Genomic DNA, 24,725 nt, shown 5'->3' with positions numbered 1-24,725 from the left:
ACACACACACAGGAAGCTGTCATGCACACACACACACACACACACACACACTTTGACAGGAAAGCGATGGTGAGTCAGCGCTGGGTTTGGCTGTGATCCTGCAGCTCTCTCTGTTCACCAGCAGAGGTTTGGTTCCTGTATGGAACCGTTCAGTCTCAGTCGTCGACCTCGGCCTTTTCCTGCGGCGGGTTTTCAAGTTCCCAGGTCTGAGTACTGTAGTTTATTTATCCCACCAAGCAAAAGTACTACAACCTGATCCAGAATACTGCAGTGAAATCTCCGGTCGTGACGGAGATGTTTAAGACTGTGGTTTGAGCTCTGGATTATTCTATTTGTTGTCATTTTAAGTTGTGTAATTTCGAGGGAACAAGGTTGATCAAATGAATCATGTTATACATAAATACATCAACAATTTACAGGTACTGAAATCAGAATAAGAATATTTTATTGGAATAAATACTAAGGTTGTACAATTGTATCTTTGTTGTAAACCTGTGTATTTCTTTCTTTCTTTCTTTCCCTGAGATCTTTATATTTGTCGATTCTTATAACTCGTCCTCGTCGTCTGTTTCCAAACACAGAAAACAAACATGTCTGATTGAATCTAGAGGCTCAAACTGCTCCGAAGCTTCAAATCCTCAAAAATCCTGCAAAACCTGCAGCTCGCGGTCCGTCCCTGCTGAGGTCGACTGTCTCTCACCGAGCGGTGCTGACTCCCCACAATGTGAAAATCACATATCACATAGTTGTGTGCTCCCCGCCTCGGGACAGATCTTTAAATAAGTCAGGACGCATCATGTTTGAAGACAAAACTTCAGACTCGACGCTCCGTCTACACAAGTGAACGGTCAACTGTCCCATAGACGTATTAATGTCAAGAGTTCTTTACTGCGTTTATTCAGCCGGAGCTTTTCAACACCACATCTGTGCATGATGTTGTTTTTACTCCTCTGCAGCAGTCACTGTGTCGCTGCAGCAGCAGAAGCCCCGCGATGCTCCGCTCCGTTCATCTGCTGCTAAAAACGTCTGCGGACAAACGCAGCTGCTGTTGATATTAACTCATCACTTCTTAAATATGCTTCATAATAAATGTGTCTGAGTGTTGGAGCTGCACTAAAACACATGGGCCCTCGTTCTGAAACCTCTCCAAGTGTTTTTAATACGGGAGAGTTAATGTGAGCAGGAGATGAGGATTCAATAAAGAGGCTCTAGACTTCGCTGACAGCTCGCAAAGGCGAAGCCAAATGATGGATCGCCCCCTGGTGGCTGTCATAAAACCCTGCCTCCTCCATGTTAGTGGACGGGACAAGTGTTTTCTGTCCTTGTAGGTAGTTCTTATCCCGCTGATGTTTGGTTTTAATTTAAAACCTGTTTCAGTCTCGTCCACACTTCAACATTTGCCTTTTCTGGTCTTTGGCACATTAATATAAATTTCTCATCTCTAATCCTGCCAACGCAACTCTGATTGAATACAGCGAGGAAACGGATTCTAACGAGACCAAAGTCAGAACCTTTAAAATGCTGGAGAATCAGAAATTCAAGGCGGAAATTCGGGAGGTTTGAAACTGAAAAAAGTAAGCAGCAGGTTTTCACAGGTGCCAGTTCACCTTCTGAGAGAACGGACCAGAACATGTTGTCATCTAATCAGAGACGTTCACCACATGCACAGTGTGTGTGTGTGTGTGTGTGTGTGTGTGTGTACAGTAGCAATAGAGCAGTGATTACAGCAGCATATGGAAGGTAAACACACAAGAGACTAAATAACTTGGGGCCATTGAAACGACTTAACATACAGTGTGTGTTTGTGTGTGTGTGTGTGTGTGTGTGTGTGTCTGGCAGAGATGAAACAGTGATTCCATTTAAAGTCTAGTGAAACCATCACTACCAAATCAGTGATATCATATATAAGATTATTTTTTATTCTATTGGTGTTTAAACTGAAACGTAACAAGATAAAGTGGATAAATTATTTATTCTTTACGTGTGATTTGTATAATTTCTGTAGAAACCAACGTGTCTGTGAAACACACTTATATCCACTCATGGTCCTCGGCCGACTGATCCATCTGGCTTAAAACAGTGAAGGACTGTTTTATATATAAACATATTTCTTCTGACGCAGATTCGATGTCCAAAGTTTCACTCACACAAATAAACTGTTCATAATACTCGTGTTCTTATTTACAAATCTCTGGCTCATTCATTCTCCAAATGACAATTAAAAACGAGGTTCTTAGTTTCTTCTTGAAGGACAAACGGCCAAAAAGCTGAGGAAGTGGAAAAGACGAGAAATTCACCCAGAGCGTTCGCTGGTTTGTTCGCAGACTGAGCAGCCATTGCTAGGCGACGGGAGGAAACAGCCCGGCTGTGCGTGGTCTTGTTAGCATGAAAACACTCAGTGAATAAAGTCATAATGACCGTGAATGAGTGACGGCCCAGAAAAAGCTTTTCCCTCTGTGCATCTGGTCTCATTTACATGCGAGCAAGAAGGAGAGTAATGAATTCAAATTAGAAGCTGCTTCAGTCAACACACAGAGCGAAGACGAGGAGTCAGAGCAGGTCAAACTTTCTGATGAGAGTTTACAGCCACAATCACAACCTGTGATTGGTAACGTTGGTTGTTTTTTTTTTTAGACTCTGGATATTTTCGGGAGTTTGTCTTTCACAGTCTGCATCTGTGCATGGTTCCTCTTTTTCATCCTGAGACATTTGTTTTCTTCCAGTTTCTCGTCGGCTGTATTCTCACGTGGACTCACTCGGATATTTACCGGAACTATTTACGAGGGGGGCTGCAGGGAAAGCTCCAGAAAATATCTGGGACATTTGCCTTCCCGTGCCTTTCGTCCCCTCTGGAACATTTCAGGAACATGTCCCGACCTTCCTGCAAAGGACCAACCCAGTGACACCAAGTAAACTATCACATCATCTCTCTTCAGAGCAAGGAATCTCTGTCTGCACGGAAATAATTTGTCTCCACATACAGACAGAGGTTCTTTGACATTATAAAAATATGGGACCTTAATAAAAGACGAACAAACAAAGCTGTGACGCTCTGAAGCGGACAAACTCAAGCAAGCGTCCAGCATCAGCACCGTTTCAAAGTCTGATCCTCTCTGATGCTGTTTTGGCGACAACTTGTGTTCTGCATTTTACTCCCTCTGGAAATCATCATGTGCCGTGTGACTCCCGAGTTAAACCCGACAGTCGGAGTCCTGCTTTAGATCACGTCAGCAGCCAAACAAGCCGAGCAGCGACTCGGGCAGAATTTTCAGAGTGACTCACAGAAACTGAAGCGTTGTCAAGTTTTATTTTTTCTCACCGTTCAAACTCAGGTTCATGCAGCGGATTATTCCCCGACACTGTTTCTCTCTGGATGTAAACTCTCTTTACACGACTCCACGAAAAATAATTAAAGCTGCATAAAGAAAAGAATTCACATTGCAGATTAACCAGAGATACGAGTTCCAACGGCTGCTGAAAAGACTTGAAAATAAAAGAATAGAGTTAATCTAAAGAGAAGTACCACACACACACACACACACACACACACACACACAGAGGGAAATACAGTGTCTCTGTGATATATCACTGATTTAGTGCCTTACACTGTTTCAAAGGAATAAAACTACACAAAAACCACTGTGGCCAAACCCAACCGCACACACACACACACACACACACACACACAGACACACACACACACACACACACACACACACACACACACACAGAAGTCTTCAGAAGTCAGAGAACGTTCATGTTTTTTTCATTTGCTAGTGGGAAGCGATGTTGCTGTAATGTTTTTGTTCCTGCGATGTGTGTGTGTGTGTGTGTGTGTATGTGTGTGTGTGTGTGTGTGTGTGTGTGTGTTACATCAACAGTGTGTCCCTTTTGTTTGATGCATGTATCCAACAGGTTGCTATGGTTACCTCTGAACTCCCCAAACGACTTGCAGTAAGTAATTATCCATGTCCAGGGAGGTTCAGGCTGCGCTCAGGAGCAGTAGCTGCTCGAGAGTTCAAACTTCGCCCGGCTGAAGTTCTTGAGACGAGTTCTCACGTAGACGCACGTGAGCCGATGTACGACCCGTTTACAGGGAGGAATAAAAGAGCCCGTGTAAATAATGGTTCTGTGTGTGACCACAAACGTATTGAATGTTGTTTAACGGTGTAAAATTACATTTCTTAACGTAACGCGATGAAACTCGGACCCTAACGTTAATGACTTCATTTGAAAAGTTGTTTATTAATCTGTGATTTTTTGGGGTTTGGTCGCTGACGACTCCTGCAACGCTTCAACTGATTCAATCATTCAAACATCACAACGTTCATCATTTAGGACGTTCCTCTCTCGTTTATCTTCTTTCAACTCCTCCTTGTAGTAGTTTAGATATTCAGCCAGCTAGAAATCCTCATGTCGGAGATCACACGTTCGTACGGAGCGATTGGCGACTATCGCTCGAACGAGGATTTGGCTTCAATCAGGGGCTCCTCCCCCACGTTGAGGTGGTGAACTGAGGATGGGACGTTACATTAAAGCTCAATAATGGTTTTTAAGAAAAGTTGGTCTGGTCTTATGACAAACTGCAGGGGTAAGGTCACGACACGCCCCGATCGACACACACACACAGAGCTGGTATTCAAAGTTTCCAGACATGTACGTGGTAAAGGTCAAGTCCTGTTGGAACCATTAACACCGCCGCCCCCACCAGTACGCACATGAAGTGGCAGGAGTGGCACCCACAATGCAGTGGGAGTGAGATTAACCAGTCGGACGCCTCCAGCTTTGAGTTTCCGCTCACGTAACAACACCGGGCGAGAGAAACAAGCTTTTCATCAGACTGTGAAGGTGACACTGAAGATGCTCAGACGGCCGACAGACGTCCGCTCGGTTCATTATGTCGGTAAGAGCAGAAAAAATACGACTTCCTGGCAAATTATCTAAAGAGAGAGGCCCAGTGTGTGTGTGTGTGTGTGTGTGTGTGTGTGTGTGTGTGTGTGTGTGTGTGTGTGTGTGTGTGTGTGTGAGTGTGTGTGTCGGATCGAGTCGCTTTGCATAACGGTCCAAAACCCAGTTTAACAGCTTCATGCAAATAAATACCGTTGTGTCTGAAAGGTCATAACATGTGTCACATTCTCTCACACACACGCACACGCACACGCACGCACACACACACACACACACACACACACACACACACACACACACACACACACACACACACAGTTCATGCTTGTGCCTAAATGTCATTAGAAGGCAACAGGTGAGCCCGTCTTCGCCCTAGCAACAGCTGCCTCGACATCATGTGTTGCCGCGGAGACAGCAGGCTAGGGCTGGTGTGTGTGTGTGTGTGTGTGTGTGTGTGTGTGTGTGTGTGTGTGTGTGTGTGTGTGTGGGGGGGGGGGGGTCCTATCATGTTTGATGTCGCTTCACTTACACGTTGCAAGAATTCAAAGCGACAGCGTCCAGTATTCTTGGATTCCACACGGCTGTGGACGGTTAAGTCCACGAAGCGTCGACCGAGCAGTTATCCGTTCGGAGATCAATGATGTCGGCGCCGGTTACGGGCGTCCGATCAAAGAGACGCGAGTCATCCAATCTCGTCAGCATGTGTGAACTGTCAGGGTTGGGTTGCGTCAGCTGTTTGTATCTATTACTACATCTGTGTTCGAGTCCGGATGAAGCTCGGGCAGTGGAGGAAAAGGAGAAACTCACATTTACTGTAAACGTTGTGTGTTTGTTGTGTGTCTTCAGAACCTTAATACCAGTGTTTCACTGTCCTGTCAATAGAAGTGAAACACCTTTAATTTGAATAATTATTGAGAATTAAAGATGATTTGATTGATTCAACGCTTCATTTCACAGCATTTATGTTTACCTCTGTCGTGCCAAACTTTCATTTTACAGAAGTATCAATGCCGGAAATGTATAAATCTTTAATATCGATATCAGTCTGGCTCTAATAAGTGTTTTAAAACTTTTTTACGATTCAATGCAAGCAGGCACAATTTAGTTAGAGCCCTTTTAGCTGACTGCAACACATTTACAGGTATTTGAGAACCCTACAGAAAGATGTCTCCACTGCATAAGACAGATCTTATGTTTAACGTGTTGCTTTGTATTCTGGAAGGTTTCGATTTATCTCCACCTGCTGTCTCACACGAGCCCAGAAAAGAAGCTGCAGACGAGCACTTTCCTGTCAAAGCAAAGCAGCGGCAGCAGCTTCGTTCCCCTCGACCTTGAACACATTGTGTTTGTTGACAAGTCTGACAGGCTCCCCCCCGGTGCTCTTTGCATTTTTAAATCCAATCAACCTGTGAGCAGAATCAAGATAATAAGCCTGTGTAATAAAACCAGCGATCAAATGTTTTCAATCAGCTCCAAATCAGACGTTTAGACCGTGAGTACATGAGTACGCCCCGGGACAGAGCAGCACACACACACACACACACACACACACACACACACACACACACACACACACACACACACACACACTGACCTTGACCCACACAGATGTTTTAGTTTTGCAGACGGGGAGGAGTGCAGCTCGACAACAGTGGACAGCACACATGGACAATCAATTGAGATCTGTCGCTATGGCGACGTCTCAGATCTCACCAGAACAAGTTCTTCACCTGATTTTAAAAAACGTGAGCCGACATTTATTCATTCGCTCACTTCCAAAACGCCAAGGAGACGGATCGACTCTGCGGAGAGAGTCGACTTTACAACGTGAGGTGAACCTGAAGACAAAAGTTTTCACGTGAACAAGCAAAGATGAGCGATGAGTAAATGTTTACTCGACAGATTTAAATATACGCAGATATTTCACTTTTGGTACTTTTCTTTTTTTTCACAGCCAGATATCAGGATATTGGTCGAGTTGTTATAAACCTGCAGAATATTTACGTTTGTTTGCTTCTCTGCTTCACCTCACTATGAACCCTGGGATATTTTTTTTGGGTCTGAAGGACAGAAAGACTGAGTCCTCTTTTCCCCGAAAGAAAATGGGTTTCGCTTTGCGTTTGGTCTGAACTGAGTCAGAGCTAAATGTCAAACATCTGCAGGCCGCTCAGTGAAGCGACATGTGGAGTTTAGAGCACTGTGTGGTTACTGCCTACAGACCCTACACTAGTGTTCTACATGTTTTCTAAGCTCCGAGTATAAAAAAAGGCAAAGCGGATATCAAACTGGAAAAACACCGATATTAGAAAGTAATAATAATAACATCTGTAATAAAACATCCAGACGAGCAGACTCACTTCAGCAGCTGTAGAATGTCAACAACGTGTTTCATCTTCACCTCATCTCACAGCAAATAATGGGAATATCTTAAAATCTGAATATATTCTATAACACTGCAGAGTGAACACACACACACACACACACACACACACACACACACACACACTTTAATGGCCTCAGCTCCATTTCCCCTGAAGAGCAAAACCACATCCATCACTTCTCCAACACAAACCACACACTGCTGTCCTACTCTGTCTCTCACACACACTCACTCACAGACACACACACACACACACACTCACTCACACACAGACACACACAGAGAAAGTGTTTGCTTGACATCACTCTCAAATTCTCCACAGAGAAGCTTCTTCTCATAAAAGAAGAACAATACATCTGTCAGCGTCTCTGTCTGTCTGTCTGTCTCTCTGTCTCTGTCTGTCTGTCTGTCTCTGTGTCTCTCTGTCTCTCTGTCTGTGTGTCTCTGTCTGTCTCTCTGTCTCTGTGTCTCTGTCTGTCTCTCTGTCTCTGTGTCTCTGTCTCTCTGTCTCTCTATCTCTCTCTGTGTCTCTGTGTCTCTCTTTCTCTGTGTCTCTGTCCGTCCTCTCAGTCCAGTTTATATTCTCGCTCATGATCTCGGGGGGTAATTGGCTTCACTGTGAGACTCGGCTGTTTCCACAGTGACAACAATGAGCTTTTCCTCCCGTTAAAGACTCAGTGAAAATAAAACAACATCTCACAGGAAGACCTTGGATTATTATTTGCACACACTGTAAATGTCTCTCTCTCTCTCTCTCTCCCTCTCTCTCTCTCTCTCTCCGGTCCATCGGCACCATCTGACTCATTCAGCAGGAACCAATCGAATCAAAGCTTCGGTTTGGGGGGAGTGATGACATCAACCGTGCTGCGCTCCTACCACATGGAGAGATGCCATCTGGAGGGAGCTGAGTCAGCACAACACACACACACACACACACACACACACACACACACACACACACACACACACACACAGAAGTGCATCAGAATATAAAGACGCCTGGGATCAAACAGAGCTGGAGACCAGAGGAAAGAACCAGTGATTCTGATGGTTTAAAGGGTCATTTCAACCAAACTGTGTAAAAACAGCTTCTCTCCACTGAGCTCACGCAGAGAGCTTCACAGATATCTGACCCTAGAGTCCAGCTCATGGTTCTGCGTCGACGCTACGCCGTCCCCGGACGTGCGACTCCCTACGTGTCGAGGTGAAGCAGAGCTGTGATTGGTCCACACCCGTCATCGTTCTGGATTAAACAGAGTTGTGTCAACAAGAGGACCAGAAACTGGAAGACGATCAACACCAACATAGAAACTCTACTGCCACTAGTGTTTCGGGGATGTAATTGCAGGACTGAATCGATTAATCCTTTAAATATTAATGGTTGTAACCACAGGGTGTAAATTAAAGATGGACGACATGACCGCTCTGAAAAATGAAGCCAAAACCTCTCAGTCACTCCCCTCGTGTTTTCTGACAAGTTTGGTTTTGATTAGTTAACGAGGTGAAATGTCGTGATTGACAGCTGAGACACGACTGGTCGAGCATGTGTATCTGCGACAGCTCAACATCACGATCATCACTTTACAGACTCTGGCTCCAAAATCATTTAATCGGCACAAGATGGGATATTTTAGCGTCATTCCTAGATCGTATAGACGAGAGGAGTTTATTAACTAAACAGATTTTTCAGTTTCAGGTTTATCTTGTGACCGTTAGGGGCCTTTCCTACATTCTTTCTTGGTTATCAAAATTTAATTTGATGGAAGTCACATCTGGTTACAATGAGTTTAGCCGACGTTTGAAGGATTTGAAGAAAAGAGGTCAAGGTCATAAAGCTGCGAGTGTAAAACGCTCACGAAACGTCTCTGGCTGATATTCTCACCCGACGCAACACCTGTGATATTAAGTAAGAAAACGAAGATGTTTTCCTTTCACTCGTCGAAGCATCGAGACGTTTATCAAACCACCCACGAACACACACTCGCTTATCACGCGGAGACACACACACACACACACACACAGACACACACACACGACCGTGGTTAACCAAAGAGGACAGATGTCAAGAGGACACCGGAGGTGCCCTCCTGGAGGAAACACTGAGCTAAAGACGGAGAGGAACCAAATGTTAAAACATGGAACACGTGTTTCAGCTATCAGATGAAACTCTCGCCCTCTCTCCATCGCGCTCTCTCTCTCTCTCTGGATCAGCTTTCAGTCTCCAGACAGCAGCTGTCTGTGCAGAGGAAAAACTTAGACGGAGTGGTCAGACATGGAATGTGTGTGTGTGTGTGTGTGTGTGTGTGTGTGTGTGTGTGTGTGTGTGTGTGTGCAGAGGGTGGTGACAGTTAGATAAACAGGCGCCGCATTCACTGCAACAATAATCATGTTTCTGATGTGTGACCTCACAGGAATGATTTATTAGAATCTTTGATGGAACCGACCGTAAATAAAACCGCGTTCCTTTGTCTGTGTGTTCACGTCGTTATTCAATTAATTCACGAACTGTCTGCGTTTGTAGCTCAGTATTATTCATACACGTCTGTGTATGTCATTTGTATGTTGAGGCTAAATCTGGTACATTTTCATGTTGGACTCACGTGTTTATTCATTTGAATAAATCAACAAGAGCGTAAACAACACGTCCATGTCTGGAGATCAGGTCCCACATCAGATGTACAAATAGCTTCCATATATTTTTTTAAATGTGTCTCCAAACTGAAGACACAATGAAACGGGTTCTTTCTCGCGTCCAGAGTTCAGCAGAGAAACAAATGAACTCCACTATCGCTCAGTGGAGCTCATACTCACCGACAGTCTCCTTAAAATAAATCAAGCTGAGCCACACTTCCTGTCTGTCCTTGTAAATGCGTCTGTCCCTTTGTCCAGATCCATGCAAACATTTCACAGGTGGTTTCTTGACTCATGCACCGTCCTTCAAATGCACAGGGGGCGAAAAACAGAACATCCTTCACGGAGGAAAATCACAATCAACAACAACTGGGAGATTTAAAACGAGTGCACATTTGCATCTGAACAGCGACTGTGACGCGCAGTGATTTTACTGAGACTCTGTGGCAGCGTAAATATTTGCAGGCCTTGGATTTTGCAGCGTGATCCAGGCCAAACTACGCTTGGCAGCAAGAGCTGGCGATCACGACGCTAAATTGAAAAAATGAATCATGTCCGTCGCAGTGCTGGAGGCTACGTTCAGAAAACCATGTTGATTCTTTAATCCATGTGGAATATTTGATGTTCCTGGTTGTGATCCAGAGACGACGGGCCAGTGACGGGTCGAATATGGCACATGCTCACACACCTCTGTCAGCAGGAGGGATGAACACATGCTGCCTTTCTTCTGTCTCATTAACAGGTTGGTTTTTCCACTTCCCTCTGAATATTGAGCACCGTCGTTGGAAGAGGAACAGTGAGACTAAATTGTCAGATCGCGGATGTAAAGCTCTCAAAGATCAGATGATAATTGCAGCCTGAACTCAGGAATATTCAGGATTAATGTTTCCACTCTGGTTCTCTTTGTTCTATTAATACTGCACAGTAAGCCAGGTTCTGTTCGCTCAATTACAGCATGACACAAATGTTCGTGTGTGTGTGTGTGTGTAGCCTCCTGTAAGAATGAACTTTAATTAAAGGAAAACGGATGAAAAACCAGGGGAAGTCAGAGACAAACACTTTCTGGAAGAAGAGGATAAAAAAAATGGAGATGAATAAAATAAATGAGTTCACAAAGAAACTGAGGAAAGAGAGACAAAAAGAAAGAAGGAGTAAGAGGAGGAGGAGGAGAAGGAGAAGGAGGAGGGTTGTGAATCAGTCCCAGCTGCTTCATTCATTCTGTCTGCATGGAAACTATGAACAGAACTTTGAAAATGAATGAAATTCGGGATTTGCACGCACACACCAACGCACAACTGCAGCGCGACTCTCCTGCAAAGAGCAGCTTGTGGTTGCACTGGAGTGTTTTCCGACACACGCGCACTCACACACACAAACTCGCACAACTCAGGCCAAGACCGCAGCAAACCTAAATCTTCACATGGCCGAGAGGCTCGAAGCTTTAGGATGAAGTGAAGTTAAACTGAGGACAGCGAGAAGAAACCAGGGAACGTTCATGGGGCTCGAAGAGACACGGGCGCTCGAGCAGTCGTTCGTAAACAGAGCAGGGTTCAGTCGGTGGAGGCGGTCGACCTGTAACTCAGTCGGATCGGCGATGGGTTCGTGGTCGTGGGAGTCGTGCTGAGTTCACTGACCAGACATGTTGGAAACCTGAACCTCAACACCACAGCACAGAACCTGTGTTCTTTCATTACATCCTCTTTGTTGTGTTGGTGGTCGAGAGCCACGTTTTGATATTAAGAGAAACTTTGAGCTAACTCTCGTCTGTGCCTGTATATTGACGATCACATGTATAGTTGGAGCCTGAAGCTGGAACCAGAGACATTATTACCTCCGCCGGGGAGATTATGTTTCCATCTGCAGTCGTTTGTCTATGAATGAGCGGGATTACACACAAAAACGACATTTTCCACGAAACTTGGTGGCAGCGAAGAACTGAAAATTTAATTTTGGGTATATTTACATATATTTACTGCTTCTTTTGTTCTTTTCTTAAAAGATTCTTTCGAGTAAATCACACATTTAAAAGTTGTGACATCATGAGTGTGTATTCAGCTTCAGTCAAAGGGCTTCATCACACGCCTGTCAGATGGTCAGACAGCGTCGGAAACATCTTCCCCCACAACTTTCCAGCGTCGGACTTGAGGAGGGGGTTGTGGTCAACCCTTTGTTCCTTCATGTACATTCAGAGCAACTGTGTGAATATTCTTTTCCGATGTAGAGCTGAGTTTGAATATTGATACTGGATCATTTTCTTTGTGATCGCCTGGTTAAGTTGCCGTCAACAGCAATCGAGTTTCTCTATGATGAACTGGAAACGGACAAACTCGGACTCCCCCTGAATTCCAGAGATTAGTGGGACATGGGAGTTTCTCCCTGACGTGAAGTGAAGGCTGACATGCAGAGACACCGGCTCGTCTGCGTGACCGAGCTTCACGATAAGAAAACCTCCTGAGGTGAAGCTGCTGCAGTCGCACTGTGAGCTCACAACAACATTCTGCTTCCTGTGTTCGCACCACCAATAAAATGTGGTGTGGAGATTGTTCAGAGCCACACGCTCCATCCACTCGTCACACGGGGCTACAGCACGATTTCTAGCTTTGCAAAAACACATTTGATTTTTATATGTAAATGTAAAAAAAATCCCCAAATATTGTAAAGGTAAGAATATTCATATGTCAGTGTTCTTGAGCCAACGTTCAGCGCTGATTAACCTGCAAACTACGTTTCACTAAAAACTCATGCTTTTACGAGACCTAACTTACCACACACACACACACACACACACACACACATATACACACACACACACACACACGTTTCCTTGTTTACCAATGGTGGGCAATAAAGTGTTTTACTGCTGTGTAGTACAGAGTAAGAGGCTAATTACTGACTGCAGTGAACTAATGAACAGTACTGGTGTTAGCACGAGGAGAGAGAAGCAAATCAGAGCAAACCAAACGGACGAAGTGCCGACAGGTCAGACGTTGGTCACGTGTTGGTCACGTGTTGTTCACGTGTTGGGCACCGTGAAGGATCCAGATGCTCGTGTGTCCTTTTCAAACATCTGTCAGGGAAAACTGCGTTCATGTGTGCACGTTGTTTTCTTTGTCAAGATGGCGGTAGCCATTGTTAGCTATATGTCAACAATTTGGCAAAATTTCAATGAAAGCAAATAATTTGATGCAATAAAAATCTGGTGAAATGTAAAGATCAACTTCTGAAACTGATTTGTGATTGGTCGAGCCTGTGGGACCTTGAAGTCCCGGCTACGCGCCACGATCTGTTGAGAAAGTTCAAGATGGCAAGAATTCGTATCCTGGAGGTTTTTGTGCTTCACTTCTGGAACAGTGGGAGGAAGTGGAGACGTGTCATGCCTCTTTATTTACAGTCCGTTATCTCCACGTCTTCTTCTCAACAAAAGGAAACGTGTGGCAGGGTTGCAACAAGCAATTCGTAAATCAATTCCAACGAGCATCACAATTGAACGGAAGCTTTTTATTGCCCGACAGATGTGCGACTAAAATCCAGATGGTTACAATAAAAACCAGAGAAAGCAGCGAAGCCGAGAGAAACCAGGATCAGAGGGACGACTGAGGTGGTTACTCGATGCACCGAACTGTCAACTTCTTCTCCATCAACCGATCGATTGACTGAAAATTGCTTCAGCGGTCAAAACCGAATGGAGAGCGTGACACCAGAGCAGGTTCTGTTTTAAAAAGGAGCAAGACAACAGGAATCAATAAGAGATGAAGAGAGAGCACAGGTCTGACTGAGTCGCCCTCAGGACGCTTATCTGCTCTCTGACAGCTCAGCCCGCCGCCGGGGAGCCATCGCTCACACACACACACACACACACATACACACACACACACTTAAACGAGGGTGGTGAGTAATTACTCCCAGTCAAACACACTGCTCCTCTCAAAGGAAGCCCTGCTAAGTGTGTGTGTGTGTGTGTGTGTGAGTTGACATTCAGGCTGCGAGTGGTCGAGCGTGGGCCGCAGGGAGCGGCAAAGAAAAACCTGTTCCGATTGGACGACTGGACCATTGGCTTGAACAGAGCCTCTCCAGGGACCCGGGTGAAACCTGCACATTCTCCATTTTCGGATCATTGGTGAGAGTTATTTCAAATTCAAACGTGGGAATCGAACCGGGGCAAGTAAGAGCGGACGCCTCGGAATCCTCAGTGAGCTCCGTCCGATCAGGAAACACAAGAATTCGACAGCAGCCACTCGGTCATCGGGGTGTAAACTATAAATAGCAGCCTGACATCGCCTGTCGAGATCTTTGAGAGCGGAGGGGCGGAGACAAACAGGAAAAGTAAAGTAAAAGAATCATAGGATGCTGTGGTGAGAATCTATAAGTTCTGTAAAGTCCTAAACGGTGCTCCGTTCAAACCTGGAACACGCATGTGAGATTGAACATGTATGACATTTATAATAGATCATCGTATTATTGTTTTAATAAAATAAACACTAAGTTTTAGTTTCTTCTTCTCTGATTGAGGGTCTGAGACATCAAAATAAAATAGATACGGTGCTGCTCTGTCAATCAGAATAAAAGCTTCCTGTCTCTGTAACACACACACACACACACACACACACCTGCCCACAGCAGTTAATAACATCAAGGTCTATTAGCTATAGCACCACTAAGAAGCCAGTAACACACACACTCACATACATGTCTGTAAAATGTCTTTGTGATCGATTATAGTCAAAACGGATGCTCATTACACTAACACACACACTCACACACACTCACACACACACACACACACACACACACACACACACACACACACTCACACACACACCATATGGCTGCAGCTGTCCCAAGACTAAAAAGCTTTTAAGGAGGGAGGAGACAAAAGGAGGAGGAGGAGGAGGAGGAGAGGAAATCCTTTCTTTGTATTTATCTATTTAACAATCTTTCTCTCTCTCTCTCTGTCTACCTCGAGCTCTCTCACTTGTCCCCTGGTGGGTAATAAGGGATAATCCACTTAAGCTGTTTCTCTCTCTCTCTCTCTCTGTTCCTGTCTGTCACCCCAACATCCCTCCCTCCCTCCCTCACACACACACACACACACACGTCAAGTCTTCACACCCATCTGCCACTGTTCTTGACACTGGGTGTGTGAGTGGGAGACAAAGAGAGAGATGGAGGAAGGAGGGAATCCCGGCCTCTCTCTCTCCTCAGCAGCCGCATCTTATTGTTCCTGATGACAGCACACACACACACACACACACACACACACACACACACACACACACACACACACCCCTTCTTAAATAATGGATGTGTGGCTCCTCCCTCTCGGTTTCCTCACCATGACTCAGGACTGAGGCCTCGTTTAAAGGAACAGGACACTGGATGTAGTTCTTATCGTAAATGAAACTGATGTGATCTCACGGGTCGGCAGACACAGGATCAAACCGTGTGTGTCGTGGCAACAGAGTCAGTCCACCGACAAACACACAGACAATTAGACACCTGCCCGACTATTCACAACGACCTCTGTGCTACTTCCTGCAACAGTAGGTGGCAGCACATTTTGTCACGCGTGCACGCGGACTCACAAGATGGAAATCAAACTCGACTGGTTTCATTTTGTTCAGTTTCACTAATAGAGCACAAAACGTCCATTAACGTCTGAAAACACATTAATGAGCCACAGCTCCACACTGGGTGAAACACACACAACCATCAAATCTGTGGCTGAACAACAACCAACACACAATTTCCTTCTGTTTGGTAAAATCCACAATGTGCAGCTGTTGCAGGAAAAGATTTCCCGTTCTTATAAAGTAAATATTTGTGACGTGAAATCGATATTCTTATCATCTGCAGGGGATCGAATCAGGACATGAGAATGTGGGAGAGTTATCGTCTGAATCTGCAGCTTCTCTCCGCTTTAAAAACTTCTATAGTGAGTTTCAGCTCATTGTTTATCTGAGCGACCCACAACGTCACCGCTCTGATTCACTCTCATCACTCTTCGAGCACAAGTCTGGCCACAGCAGGCGGATGATTCCACTGAAAGAGCTCGATAGAGGCTCTGAACACAACTGCTGCACGGTTTGGAGGATTAAAAGGAGTTGGTGGAGACCAAACCCTGAGCTAAAACAGAGAATACTGTCTCCGCATGTATTCATACACCCAGTGTGTGATACACAGTTTGGCTTGGGCTGCACATTTCTGTCCGATTCAAAACGAGCCTGACAAGAAAACAGAACAAGATTTCCCTGATTACAGACAGAGTAAAAAAATAAAGTAGATAAAAACCAAACTCCAATATCATTCTACAATATTTGCCAGAACCCATCAGGCAGCCATGCTCTCGGGTGTGAACAGTAATATGATAAACATTTCCAGGGGTGTCGCTATGGACGAATGTAATTTCTGATACGGAGCTAAAATGTTTATTTTTGTTTTAAAGCCGCAGCTTTTAAAAACTCCACTAATGCGACGGTCAACGAATTCCAGCTCAGAGCGACTACAGGACGCAGCAGCTGCATTAACAGTTAACTGACAGATCACTGAAATCGGAGGATTAGCTCCGCACCAAAGCTGCTTTAGGAAATTACATTTTAATAACATGATATTCCAACATGGTGCCGGGACGCCCCTGCTGTGCACTGCATGTATAACACGACGGTTTAATGTCGACTCCATGGGAAATGAAGAGCGTAGAAAATATTGAGGAGGGACGGTAAACACTGTTCAAAGTAATTTCTGCAGATTTTAATTATCAAAGAATGTTTACAGCTTTCGGAGAATTCTACTGTGTCCATGAAAAAACCTGCAACTCTACGTGCAAAGTCAGTCGGCCTCCTGAAACAATAAGTCTGATAATATGTTTATATAAATTCGCAGCGGCTTATGATCGGAGGTCTCAGTGTAAGTTGTGGAACTACTGGTGGATTAGCACGAGAGCGGGCGGCGTTAGTGACAGTGTGATCTCATTAAGCTTCACTTAAACAACAGCCTTTATCATTAGCTTTAATCCCTCCACGTAAACTGGATAATTGATTGTAGTGACGCCGCGGCTCAAACTGCAGCTTGAGAATCTGACGAGGAACATTAGAGAAAAACACGCCGTCGATATAATTCATCCAAATTCTCTGCATGTCTCTCTCTCTCTCTCTCTCTCTCTCTCTCTCTCTGTGTCTGAGTTTGAGCGCTCACACTGCAGGTTAATCTGGCTCTAAGACGGGAGGAAGCAGTGTGTGTGTGTGTGTGTGTGTGTGTGTGTGTGTGTGTGTGCATGTGTGTGTGTGTGTGTATGAATGGATTACTGGTCATTCATCCGTGTAATGTCTCTGCTCGCAAACCACTCAAACACACACATACTGTACACTTTCCATTTTTATCCACAGACCAGCAGAGTCTGTCTAATTCCTTCTCTCACACCCACACACACATGCACGCACGCACGCACACACACACACACACAATATCTGCCATGTCAACCAGAGGAATAAAATCTTAATTATTTCCTTTATTGAAAGGAGCCTGTGCCAGCAGACATGAGGTGCAGACTGGAACTTTCTCCTCGGGGTGAGATGAGGTCTCCCTCTCAGACTTTTATCCTCGGAGTCCGATGATGTTTGTTTTTCAGGGTGAAATGAGGTCTCGTCAGAATGAAACGAGATCTCCTCTTAAGGTGAAATAAAATCTGACTTGGTATGCTTCAAATGAAACCGGTCTTAAGGTGCCTTCAGGCAAGCGGGACAACTATGATTGTGCAAGTTCATTGTGTGTCACAGAAAGTGGGACGGGTCGACTAAAAGTCGTGGTTGCACTTTAATGTTTTCTACCAGATACGTAAACATGCAACTCCATCACACTCGTCCACCAGTGACCAATGTCCAGTTTGGTGGACGTGTCTTCAGGAACATGATGTGATCCAGGACGACTGTTTGAATCCATCCATTGTCTCTCATCTCTAGAAACAGACTGTGAATATAAACTCCTGAGGAAAATGTTTTCTGACGTGATAAAGTGAGAAGTAGAAACCTTCTTGCTGTTGGACGACAAACCAGTCGACTCGTGTGTCAGACAGCCCGACATCCCACCCTGTAACGTGGGGTCGGCTTCAGATGCTCCAGTCTGGTCCTGCTGTTTGTTTCCTGCATTGATACCGGCCTGATTAGACGAAACCAGACATGCTCATTAAACGTCTTTATCATTATAAAGGTCATTGTTTCTCGAAGCAGCGGGAAAAACCATATCACCATAGCTACAGACGTTGTTTGTGGCTCACACCAGCTGAGGGAATAAAATCTAATGACCTGTTCATGCAGACAGTGGGACAGTGGGACAGCGGGGAGCCCACCTTGCTCCTCACTGCTGGAATATGAAGGACACACGCTGGGATTCAACCCCACGACAACCTGCAGCTTTTAGCAAGAGTCTGGTTCATGAGGGTAGCCTCAATCTCCCAGCATGCCCTGGGTGAGAACACAGACCAAAGTGAAACTTGCTCTGTTGTAAGAAAATAGTGATTTGCATGATTTTAGTTGCTTATCAACAGCCGGCGTCAGTCGTCGGGTGAACTCTCAGACCTCTGATTGCATGTGTGTAGGTATGAATGCGTGCGTGTCACTTCCCGTTTCCCATCTGATAATTTGGGATTCTATTTATAAACGGGATGATTAGCATAACATTGAGCTGATGCTCTTTCCTGCGTTTGAGTGTGAGCTTTCAGACTCAAGCCCGGCACATGATGAGCACTTGAACTGCTCACTCATTCATTCATTCTGCTCTTTGTCAATCACTCTTCTGTTGCTCTCTTTTTTTTTTTTTTAAATCCAAGGATTCTTGCTGCATAATTTCCATTTAACATTTTGTTTTCAATCACTTCCTATAGATGCAACATTCAAACAGATCGACTTCACTTTTTCAAAAGCGTCCTGAGCCGAGTGCGTTGACAGGAAACACAAGTAACTGACGAGTAGAATGAATCTGAGTGGAGCTTTTATGTAGAAATTCTACAAACACAGTTTTATAATCAGCTCATTCATCTGTTAAAGCACATTAAGATCGATGAGCTGAATATAGTTCAGATTTTGGTAGAATGTCTAATAAAGATTCGTACCCTAACTTTTAAACTTCAACTTTTAGAATCAGTAGATTTTAGCTCAGCTCACAAAGTGACGCTCTGTCTCCTCCTGCCCTCTCTGCAGCGTTTACAGTCCTCGCTCTACATCATTTCATCCAGATTGAGCTCTATTTATTCCTCCTTTGTTTACGAAATGCAGCAGAAACTAGTGTGCTGTGATGCATTCAGGCGCTAACCGTAGATAGGGTCTGGACATTCAGGGGAGGGGTGGATTCTGGGTAGAGCAGCAGGAGACATGACGTATAAATTCTGCTGTGGACACATCAGTGTTTTTATGTAGAGCAAATCAAAGACGTCGGTAGAAAAATCTACTGACATGAATTCTGCAAGACGCCTCCGCAAAGACTCAGATCTGTTGTTATTGTATTAACATCACGCAGCATCGTGTCACAAAGGAAGTAAAGCACCTGAAGTGTGTAACGGGATGTGATGGGACTGAAACCGCCACAAATTTTGTATTTAACGCTTGCAGAAGCAACATGCATGATAAAGTTTACAAGGAAAATGAAATGATACCAGACGATAGAAGCTGTGCTGCACAAGCATGTGTTTCTTATCTCACCACGCAGCCTGACAGCTTCCTGGACGGACTGAATGCGGAGACGTTACACACATGGTCGACTGAGAGGAGAAGAGTAAGGTCAACTTCTTTTTATGAGACAACGCCAGAAACATGCAAAGGTGATTTATGACCGGCTCATTAACAGATCGGTATCGCTACTGAAAATGAAATGAGGAGGTGGGACCGAGTCGTCTCCAATTTCCTCTGTACTCAAGTCAGAGCTGTTCAAACACAGTCGTGCATTTTAATGCGATCATGTGCTCTTTGTTTTTTTGTTTTTTTTATGTCTCTTTCTTCCTCCTCGCATAAAAATATGAAGCAAACAAAACTAACACTAAGATTCAATTCAAAGCATCACACTGTGCGCTCCGGTCCGCGCTGCGAGGCGTAATCATCTCCACACACAATCCAACACACAGTCGTAGTTTTTCTAATTTGCAAAGCAGAATAAACTGTTGGACATCTGAGGGCATCTCACATTGACACAGCAGGTGTGGAGATTCTTTCTTTAGATACGAGATAAAACATAATTACGCAGCCTCCAGCTTATTTTGAGCACAAGGAGAAAACACACATTATGAAAAAGAGAGAGATTGCTCATTTCCCGGCTGAACGGCACAAACCTCAAACAAGGCCCAACAGTCCCTTAAATCCAGAAAAGCTGCACACACTCATAAATCAGCTCTAAATCCTTATTTTCATCCAGATCTCTGAACTGTTTCTCAACAAATTCACAAAAATGTCAAAAGTTTGTGGTGATCGATCCAGTGGTTCCAACATGGCCTCCTTGGCCGATGTAAAAACTCAAGCACATACATGAAAACACGATGTTTAATGTGAGTCAGCTGCAGCGTCTGACTTCAACTCTCTCTGCGACTCCACTTCACTCGTACGTTTGTCGAACCTCTGACCAGAATCCGATGAATCAGATTGTTTATTTTTCGGCCCTCGTGACTCACGATGAGTCAACCGGAGGATTTCCACGTCCACCTGCTGGACACGTTCCAGCAGACGGTCGTGCAATATCACGGGAAAGAGGCGGAGGAGCCGACCACACGTGGAGCTGTGTGTGTTTCTGTGGACGACACACACAGCGCCTCACAGAGAGAGTGTTAAGTGTGTGTTTGATTTAATAAACTGCCTTGGCTTGGATTGTTCATAATAAAGTTATGGGACTGAATTACACTGCCACACACAGGGGGGGGGGTGTCAGGGTGTGTCCCCCCTCCAGCACTGCTGCACCACTCAGTCTATTTAACATGTGTATGTGCATAACATCTGTATCTCAACCGGGTTATTTTCATTTAGACGTATTTAACTGAACCCAATCAGCTGTAAAGTCAATATATTTTACTACCATCCAAATGAACGTCCCAAACATTCTATGGTCTGAGGTGAAGACTGCAGCTGCTCCCTCTTCTTCTTCTTCTATCGTTTAGATTTTTAAAATCAATGATTCCTTCAGTCTTTGTCCACCCAAAGATAATCACTTTACAAAGACACATGACAAAGACAAACGGCAAATCATCATATTAAAGCAGCTGGAGCCAGATAATTATTGATCTTTTTGTGTTCGTCAAAGCATCAGTGAATGTTGAGCCGGCGGACCGATGGTTCCAGACACAGGCAGGTGAGTCGTGTCCGCAGCAGTAAAACTCATCTGTGACGAGCTGCTGCTGCTTCACTGTTTCCCATCACGTGACTGATTTCAGTCAGTTTGGAAACAGGAAGTCAAACACTGATCGACTCGATCAATGAATTTGCCCAGTGCAGCTTTGGAACCATTCGTCTGCACAAACAGATTCTGTGAATGAGATCGTTTTGTTCAAGCCAAAATGTCGTCCGGACCTAAAACACCACTGTTCTCAGATTGTAAACCTCGCTAGTGAAGACTTCGGTCCTAGAGGACGTCCCTCGACTCCAGTCTCACGTCTCACGTCTCACGTTGGACTCCAAACAGTGAACGTCGAACAGAAGATAAGACTCTCGGCCCCGGATTTCTGCTGTCTATGCCGGAAGCTCCAAAATATTGGCCATCAACTCAAGAGACTCATTTGCCGTCATACAAAAGATGGAGCCACTATGCTCCGGTACAAGTTCCAGACATGTTTCACATCACGTGAATGATTTGCAGCAGTTTGAAGACTTCAGTTTGGAAATCGATCGACAAAAAGTTAAACCGTACATGTGTGGAGCAAAAGAGGGGAAACTAATTGACTGAACCGCTTCAGCTATCGGCCTTTCGAGGCAACATGTCGTCCGGACGTAAAGGACGCTTGTAAACTTGCTCAATAAATCTGGTCGTAGACGTCGTCCCTCGACTCAAACACCGTCCTCACGTCGTTGGACTGTGAGCAGTGGACGGCTAACGGAGGACAGGGAGAGTCTTGGCCCGGATATCCGCCGTCCGCACTGGAAGCTCCGAAATATTGAGACCCCAGAGACTAGTTCAGCATCAGGCAGCAGCCAATGGGCTCTGAGATGGAGCCATTATGCTCTGGTAGAAGTTTCAGACACACAATGTTGTTAGCAAAACACACAAACACACACACAAACACACACAAACACACACTATATCCATTATCTCACCCTGCACACAACCATACAGACACTTTCTCTCACCTCAGTTTAGTCACAATCATCTGTGCTTTTCTTTTCCAACTGCACCAGTAACACACACACACACTGAGACAGACACACACACACACACACATGCACAAACACACACAGACACACACCATGGTTATCAAACCTCTGATTCGACACAAATCGTCCTTCAGCAGCATATTGAACAGACATCTTGAGCTTTTCTGCAGCTGATCTTCTGTGATTCCTCTTTAATTCCTTATCTTTCCTTTGTGGAGACCGTCAGTGCCTCTCACACACAGACACACACAGACACAGACACACACAGACACACACACACACACATGTAACACCCTCCTGCAGCACACACAGCAGGATTCACGTCATTTTCAGCTGGATTTTCTCGCTCATCTTGAGCTGGTTCCTCTGCAGCTGCTCTCATGTGCTGCCGGTGACATTCAGCTGACTTGTTGTGATGCTGTGGTTGTGTGTCTGTGTCTGTCTGTGTGTGTGTTGTGTGTCTGTGTTGTGTTGTGTGTCTGTGTTGTGTGTCTGTGCAGCAGCTCCTGGTTCTACCTGGTTTGTAGAAGGCATCAGTGTCGGGGTCGCCTGGCGCCTCCTCGGCCGCTTCTGCAGGGTTCATACCGGAATCAATAGAATCCAGCGACAAAGGAGCGGACAGAAAATAAAAGGAGGAGAAGAATCCCTGTCGTCTCTGAGTCCTCACATGTTCTCACTTCACCTCCCTCTCTCTCCCTCCATCCATCCCCTCTTTCTTTCTCTCGCTCTCTCGGTTGTTTGCTGCTACACTGCTGGCTTCGTCTCTCTCTATTGTTCCCGGTCCAGCCTCTCTCCCTCCCTCTCCTCCCCCCGTACCTCCCCTCCCTCTCTCACTCCCTCTCTCTCTCTCTCTGAGTCTCTCCCTCCCTCTTCTTCCCCGTACCTCCCCTCCCTCTCTCTCTCTCCCTGAGTGTCTCCCTCCCTCTCCTCCCCCGTACCCCCCTCTCCCTCTCTCTATTATTATTATTATTATTGTTGTTGTTGTTGTTGTTTTTATTATTATTATTATTAGTAGTAGTTGTATTGTCATAATTATAATAATCATAATTAGTGTTATTATAATAATCATAATTAGTAGTAGTAGTAGTAGTATTGTTGTTATTATGATTATGATAATTATTAGTAGCAGTAGCTGTAGTATTTTCATAATTATAATAATCATTATTAGTGTTATTATAATAATAATCATCAGTAGTAGTAATAGTAGTATTGTTGTTATTGTGATTATGATAATTATTATTAGTAGTAGTATTGTCATAATTATAATAATCATTATCAGTAGTAGTAGTCGTAGTAGTATTTAAAGTCATTAGTATTATTGTTTTTATTGTTGTTGTCATTATTATTAACGTGAGAGGTATTTACTGCAACTTTGACACTTTGTCCTCATGGTGGCGCTAAAGCAAAACACCACTTGAATGTTAAAACCTGAAGAGTTCATCCTCTGGGGACATCGAAGTACATTTTATTCTTGTGTTCAAATGCAGCTGTCGTCCTGCAGTTTGTCTGTTTGGTCCCATCCGCTTACATGGAGGAGGTGGAGTTTATGACCTATATTGCTGCCAGCCACCAGGGGCCGATGATCATGTCGTCCATCTTTATTGTAACTTGTGAACGTATCCATTTTAAATCGGTTCCACGTCCTCTGTAATCTGTATTTGTCAGTAACACATTAAACAAACTGTTCGAAATACGTTTTGCTCCGAAATCAGATGCAGAAAACTGTTGGTTCTAAATCGTCCCACCTCACACTCGTGACCCTCGGAGGAAAACTGATGCAGATGATGGACGGACGGAGAGAGAGAAGCTTTTCACTGTCACATCCTAATGTTCTGCTCTGTTTTCCACTGATCCATGAATTCATCTGAAAGATGTTCAGGTCTTGGTTCTGTTTCTTCGGCTGAGCCATGCACTCGATTTTTTATGCTTGGGCTCGACTAAATTTCTCTTAATCAGGTTCTGACAGGAAATTGTAGCAGGACTCTGGATTTTCACTTTCTTCAACTACAGCGATGGAAATCTGTTTTTATATAATGTTATTTACGTGACAGATTTTCTTCCTCCTGCTCCTTTTTCATCCATGACACAAGTACCAGGGTTTTGTTTGGTATTGATTTTTAAATACTCTGAAATGTACAAAATAAACTAAACTATTTATTACGACAAATATGTCGTGTAGGTAATCCGACATTTCCTCTTTTTAAATGATAAAACCCAGACGATCAGGTGTAGGATTGTTCGACCTTGAGATCTTCTTTCTTTTCAAAATACAGAAACACACATTAGTCCAAATCCACACATGTTGAATGTGGTGATAATATTTACATGTGCAGATGCTGTGGTGGAATCAAACCTATTTCCATCTGGATTTTGTCGATTCAGAGGTTTTACATCATAACTCTCCTGCTTTTATTACAGATATTCAGTAAGAATCCTTCTTGAAGCAGAACATGGTTCTCTTCGTCCAGAGG

The 24,725-nt window shown here is 44.4% G+C and overlaps 1 protein-coding gene across 4 annotated transcripts in view; it reads right to left on the bottom strand.

Annotated features, from left to right (window-relative positions):
* Positions 1-23,047, bottom strand: part of kalrna (kalirin RhoGEF kinase a) — a 100,750-nt gene extending 77,703 nt beyond the window's left edge. For 2 of the 4 annotated variants that reach the window (XM_069532410.1, XM_069532411.1), the window contains exon 1: positions 22,771-23,047. In XM_069532410.1, the coding sequence (XP_069388511.1) occupies positions 22,771-22,837 (67 nt within the window). In that variant the 5' untranslated portion in view covers positions 22,838-23,047. The remainder of the gene's footprint in view (positions 1-22,770) is intronic. The other 2 variants (XM_069532413.1, XM_069532412.1) reach the window with 2 other exon arrangements.
* Between the last annotated feature and the right edge of the window lie 1,678 nt (positions 23,048-24,725).

This window comes from Paralichthys olivaceus, chromosome 10 (genome assembly GCF_024713975.1).
Source record: "Paralichthys olivaceus isolate ysfri-2021 chromosome 10, ASM2471397v2, whole genome shotgun sequence".
NCBI classification, from domain to species: Eukaryota; Metazoa; Chordata; class Actinopteri; order Pleuronectiformes; family Paralichthyidae; genus Paralichthys; species Paralichthys olivaceus.
Note: the sequence above shows the minus strand (reverse complement) of the source record. Positions and strands in the feature narration are given on the sequence as shown.